At 38.5% G+C, this 6,374-nt stretch overlaps 1 protein-coding gene across 2 annotated transcripts; it reads left to right on the top strand.

The window, feature by feature from the left end:
- Nucleotides 1-291: 291 nt before the first annotated feature.
- Nucleotides 292-5,083, top strand: LOC131333527 (caffeoylshikimate esterase). 2 transcript variants are annotated; one of them, XM_058368089.1, is made up of 8 exons: nt 292-740; nt 939-1,029; nt 1,107-1,139; nt 2,929-3,075; nt 3,472-3,602; nt 3,728-3,865; nt 3,992-4,090; nt 4,525-5,083. In XM_058368089.1, the coding sequence occupies exons 1-8, from the start codon at nt 720-722 to the stop codon at nt 4,903-4,905; spliced, it is 1,041 nt and encodes a 346-aa protein (XP_058224072.1). In that variant the 5' UTR covers nt 292-719; the 3' UTR covers nt 4,906-5,083. The 2 variants fall into 2 exon arrangements, with proteins under 2 accessions (XP_058224072.1, XP_058224079.1); XM_058368096.1 differs by lacking the exons at nt 292-740; nt 939-1,029; nt 1,107-1,139; nt 2,929-3,075 and adding an exon at nt 3,239-3,372.
- Nucleotides 5,084-6,374: the final 1,291 nt, after the last annotated feature.

Here is a 6,374-nt window from a genome sequence, read left to right as displayed (position 1 = left end):
TGTCAACATAGAGGAAGGATGATTTTTCCATGTAGCTTATGCCTTGTTTGGATGTCTTTTTTGAAAAAAAAAATACAACTCAAAATATTTATTATCTTTATTTTCAATCATTATTTTTATTTTTTTCTATTTTCTTCAATGATTATTCTCATTTTTTTCACAAAAAATTTTAAAACATCATCCAAACAAGACATAATCAGTTTGAGAGTGGAGAGACGACGTGGAACCTCCCACAGGAGTGGCCAGCGGGGGGTACATAGTACATTCTCCATAGCCAGCGGCAAATATACAAATCACATGCACACCTCTCTCTCTCTCTCTCTCTCTCTCTCTCTCTTATATTAATGGGTATTTATGCGACATAACTCTGTTTCTGGAGTCTCAGGGCGGGATGGGTCTCATGTGCACGTAACCTCACAAACTTTTGGAGGCTTCTATGTTCCGACATTCAATGTCAACGAAACCAACCAAAAACCTTTATCAAAATCACACCCTCTCCTTCTCCTCCTCTTTCTCTCTCTACGCTTCCCAATCCGATAAAATCCTATTTTTAGAACAAAGACTCTGACTCTTTCGACGTAGGGTGGGTTTTTCGTTCTGTCTTATCCTCAGCGTTTCAGGAGGTTTTCCCATTACAGATCTAGCCATTGCACATTGAGCTTATGGGCGTCGTAACTGTTATTGCTTAGTTTTGTGTTCTTTTTACTGTATCGCATAAGATGGAGGTTGAGTATCAGGAGGTGGGTCTCTCTCTCTCTCTCTCTCTCTCTCTCTCTCTCTCTCTCTCTCTCTCTCTCTCTCGCTCTCTCTCCCTCTCCCTCTCTCCCTCTCTCTCTTCAAAATTTCTGTTTTTGGGTGTTTTCTCTGTTTTGCAACGGAATTGTTTTGTTAATGGGCATGTTTAATCTGTAATTATTGTGCTTGTTGGATGGCACTAGGAGTATATAGCGAATTCCAGGGGAGTGCAGCTCTTTACGTGCAAATGGTTGCCCCTTCTTTCTCCAAAGGCCCTTGTTTTCCTTTGCCATGGTCTCTCTCTCTCTCTCTCTCTCTCTCTCTCTCTGTTTGTGGGTGTGTCATTGTTAATAGTTTTAATGAACTTGCAGGGTATGGAATGGAATGCAGCGATTTCATGAGAGGTAATTAATGCCCTTCAACTGGTTATTTCTTTTCTTTCCCAATTTTGATTTCAGCTGTAAACTGTGAAGTGCTTGGGATTACCTGATTCTGGTCTGCACATGCTTTTCTACCGATTCAGTACTCTTTTTTTCTTTTTTCCTTTTTTTTTAAGAAGAAGATCGCTGTCATTGATATAAATGAAGATCGAGGATCAAACTAGTCTATTTTGAATCTCGTGTTTGCCCGTCTGTGTTTTTCAATGTATTATATCTCTCTTTTTTTCTTTCTGAATTACTGATTCAATTGTTCGTTGTCGTTGATTGGTAAATTGTCATACTAAATTCCAACAATAAATTGCCCCAAAAAAAAGGAAAAAAAAATCATCCCACTTAAAAATCCAAAATTTTTGCATGTGGTTTGTCTGGGTTGGAAATTTTTCGACAGGATCCAACTACTTTTTTCTGCTCACCTTTTATTGACTTCTTGCTTTTTCTTCCATAACCCAAGTCATTTTCATGATTAGAATGTAATCTTGTAAGATGATCAGTATTTCCTAGCTAGGGATTATCATATTACATACTTCCAACTGGATTAATAAGAAGGATTATCAAACCACATACTTCGACATATTGCACATCTCGTACTTTGTGAAATTGGTTATCCAACAAATATAGTCCCCAATATAATCTTACGGGTAAGGGGTTTGGCGAACTGGGCATGAAAAAAAAATAAGTGATTGTACTTCATGTGGTCATCTTATTCCAATTCTACGGAAGTCAAACATTCTAAATTTTGAGGCCACTGGAAACTTGCCTTGCTTGATCATTACTTTTAGAACTCCGGAATTAATTGAGGTGCATATAAACTGGTCCGGACATCTAGTTATAAAAACAAAAAAAACAAAAAAAGTTTGTTCAGTGTACCCATACCAGATAGTAATGAGATAGAGCTTATTGTTTGTGCAGTGTAACTATACCCTGTCGGTGACACCTCACAAACAACCAACCAAGAGATAAAAAAATATACGTATCTTCTTTTCTTATCTTTCTCTCTCTCTCTCTGTCCGTTCTGGTGTATTGGATGGGGGGAGGCTCTTCAATATGGGCCTTTGTGTCCTTGACAGTTGGATCATCTCCTTTTTTTCTTTTCTAAAGTTATTACATTGATGGGACCAGGAGGTTCAGGACACCTTTTTCCTGCTTAAATGGTACCAGAAAGAAGAGTAGAAGTCTAGAACTTTTACGATGCAATAAATCCATTTTAATTACTTCTGGCTGGTCACGAGACAGTTAGGTACTTTCACCATGCAATAAATACATTTTAATTACTCGCTAATGTCTTTTGAGCCTTGTGTTTTTTATCTGTATTTGTTGGAGTATTTAGACATGCAAATACCATGAATCGCTATTTTTTGTTGATTATTTTCGTAATTAGGAATGATGGTGCTAGTAATTCGTCATTTTCTTTATTCCTCTATGTGCTTCGACTGCTAAATAGTGCATGTTATTGTACTTTTAGAAGTAGGGTTATATTTATTTTATATTGACCATTACCATCCCTGATCATGCAAATCAAATTTTACCCTTTATGCAAGAGAACCATTTTATGAGAGAAAGAGATTTCTATACTAACCCCATTGATTCTTTTTCAAGAGTACCTAATTCTGGTCATTTTCAACATTTTGGTTGGTCCATTGGTCATTTAGGTAGCCAAACTATTAGCTGCTTGGTTAGGAGGACAAGTCACTGGCCCTACGCATACTTTCTTAAACTGGTGAATTTAGTAATGCACTTTTTCCTCATTTTATAGGATGTGGGACCAGGTTGGCTAGCTACGGGTACGCTGTGATCGGCATAGATTATGAAGGGCACGGGCGATCCAAGGGTTCACGTTGTTACATTCAGAAGTTTGACAATATCATCAATGACTGCAGCAACTTCTTTAAATCGGTCTGTGGTAAGCTTCTACCTCTTCCCTTCTTAGTTATGTCTATGACAGATTTAGTATTTACAGTTGGTGCGCCATAAATTCCAGAAGGAACCCCACTTTCAACCATATTGGAGATTACTGTTCAGACAAAAAAGGAAAATAACTACTCCAACTGTACGTAAGTAAACTGGCAGGACGCAAGTAAACTTTTAGGGTGCCTAGGCATGGAGGAACCACACCATCCTCCGAATTTGGTGGTTAAACTCTACTGCAGTGACGATACTGGAGGGGAGGTCCTGCGGAAAAATAGCTCAATGCTAGCATGTTAAAAAACACCCCTCATTCTTATTACTTTTTCAATATGTAGTTTGGTTGATTTGTACAATAAACAATCACTAAAGTTGTTTTCAATGGATATATCAGGGAAGGAAGAGTACAGGGATAAGAAAAGGTTCATGTATGGAGAGTCAATGGGCGGAGCAGTGGCTCTACTAATACACAAAAAGGACCCTGCTTTTTGGCACGGTGCTGTTCTCGTTGCACCCATGTGTAAGGTAATGGAGTGCTTTAGGAAAGGTCTTATGTTTTCATTGTTTGCTAATGTATCTGGTGAGAATCGTGTGGTAAGTGATGTCGAAGAAGTTATTATGATGGTTGATGTGTTTCTATTTTGTTCTAGATATCAGAGAAGGTGAAACCACACCCGGTGGTTGTGAATATACTCACCAAGATAGAAGAGGTCATACCTAAATGGAAGATAGTCCCCACAAAGGACGTGATTGATGCAGCCTTCAAGGACCCTGTTAAGCGAGAAGAGGTGCGATTATCATTTTACAAATGAATTCGTTAAATTTTTGGGAGACAGGAGGTAGACTGTTAGTAGTAACCCTATTTATTTAACAGTCTTGGTGTCTGTATGTTTATATGTTATATTCATGTGCAGATTCGTAACAACAGGTTGATATACCAAGACAAGCCGAGGCTGAAAACAGCACTGGAAATGCTCAGAACTAGCATGAACCTTGAGGACAGTTTAGGCGAGGTTTGTAATTTAATTTCACTTTACAATCTTTCTATGTCCAATTGAATAAGTATGCGACTCAGTTTCTATCACCATATATTCGCAGGAAATTAATATCTGCAATGTTATTACATTATCATTATCATTATCCCCATCCCCTTCGTTATCATTTAACAGAACCAGATATGGCTGTGTTATGTGTTGGACATATTTAGTGGCACATATTAAAGTTCACTACAGAACTACGAATAAAACCCTCATATTATGATCTTTGGCACATTGTTACCTTCAGATCAATTAAAAAAGCACAATTTAACTTGTCTCGGCGTACTTGACATGAGAGTTTAGATGATTCTAACAGGTATGTTAGATAGACATACCTGTACCCAATATCCATACTCAAGTCCATACAACAGGTGATAGTTTGGCTTGTGTGTTTTATGTTTGCCCTGCAGGTGACGCTACCATTCTTCGTGTTGCATGGAGAGGCAGATATAGTAACAGATCCAGAAGTGAGCAAGGCACTGTATGAAAGAGCGGGCAGCGAGGACAAGACCATAAAACTGTACCCAGGAATGTGGCACGGCTTGACCTCAGGTGAGCCAGATGACAACATTGAGATCGTCTTCTCCGATATTATTACTTGGCTTGACAAGCGATGTGGCGCCGCTGACAGAGTGATTTCTGCTCAACCAATTCGCCTTCCTGGCCCTGCCATTCGAAACTTTGTGCCATTGTCATCTTCTGAGTCAAGGGAAAAGCGACAGAAGCACAAGCGAAGCAACTATTTCTGTGGGTGGAAGGGGCGCCGGATGCACCACCATTCTTCCATGTAGCTTGTGTGTGTGGAGATGGTTTGTCTTCTGATTGTGGAGTAAATAATGAGCGGGAAGGGAAATGAAAAGAAGTTACTCGTTTGGTGTTTTGAATTAATCAAGTGTGAGGCCCATGGCTGTTCCCTGTATGAGATATGAGCAGCACCTATATTTAGGCTCTGTTTGGCTTGTTTAAAAACTCGAATTCTTCAGTTTACTCGTTTTTCTATTATGGCCACAAAAATCACCAAAAATAACTCAACAGTGAACATCACCTTGAAAGTTTCACTTCTTCCTCAAAAAGTCAAAGAGTGCAACCCAACTTTTTTTTATAATAGTATTGAACTTCAACTGAAAGTTACTACTAAAATGTTAAAATGCTTAATTCTTTTGGCAAGCAAAACAATGTACTTATCCACAAATATGCATTTGTTTGTGCAGAGATCATGATGATATTTGTGGTAGGACTGGGTGGTAGTGTAGTGGTGGTTGAAGTTTCTAAATTCAGAGAGGTATAGCCCTAGAAATTAGGGTGATAGCTAGGTGAGTAGGGTTGTAGGGTTTGGTTTCGTTTGTGGTACTGATGTTGTTTTTCCCCGCCTAGGTAGCGCTAGTAGTTAATTAGGGTGATAGGTGAGTAGGATTGTAGGATTTGGTTTGGTTTTGTTTGGTTTTGTTTTGTTTGTGGTAGTGGTGCTTCTCGCCTCGGTAGCATTAGTAGTTAATTAATTAGTTGGTTAGCCGACCGCTGCTTCATCAATTCCAACCACGACGTTGCCCTGGAACAAAACTCATGGGTTTCTAGGGTGTTGGGATTTTTGAAAAATTAAATGGTCTTTCTTTTCTTGCTGAACAACATGCTTGCATTGACAGAAGTTTAAGTTCAAATAAAATTCTGGAGGATGGAATTAACCACCATAACATCATCTAGTAATTTTCCTACAACATAATTAAGGACAACATTCATTGGAAAACAAACAACTATTATCTTCACCCTGCGTCACCCAGTCCGCCATAGCATCTGCACCAGTTAACCTTCACCGTAGTCAGTCGACATGATTAATCAATTGAATTCCCAACTCTTGCATAAGTGTCGTGCAATTATGGATAATGTTACTAACCTGATGTTCAACGGGAGTATGTCCCATAATGAAGGCAATAGCCTTCATACCATCTGTTTCTACTTCAAGCTCGATGAAATGCATAATGGCTGCTAAATGAAGGCCATCGTTACCTCCTTTTTTTACCCAAACTCAAAATTTGAGTAAAAACACTATAAATATTCTATCACCTACCCATTTTGAGTTTTACAGTACCATTTTTCTTACCCAAATGAAGAGACCCAATCCATGCCCATTTTTCTTAACAACTCTTTTCTTATTATTTACAAATATGCCATTTTGGCCCATATTTTAGGGAAAAACATAAACATTTGATTCAGGTTAAAAAAATATATATATTGTTTAACATTGGAGAAGGCATACCAAAAT

The sequence above is a fragment of the Rhododendron vialii genome, chromosome 1a (genome assembly GCF_030253575.1).
Source record: "Rhododendron vialii isolate Sample 1 chromosome 1a, ASM3025357v1".
Taxonomy (NCBI): Eukaryota; Viridiplantae; Streptophyta; class Magnoliopsida; order Ericales; family Ericaceae; genus Rhododendron; species Rhododendron vialii.
This window is presented reverse-complemented; position numbering and strand designations above follow the sequence as displayed.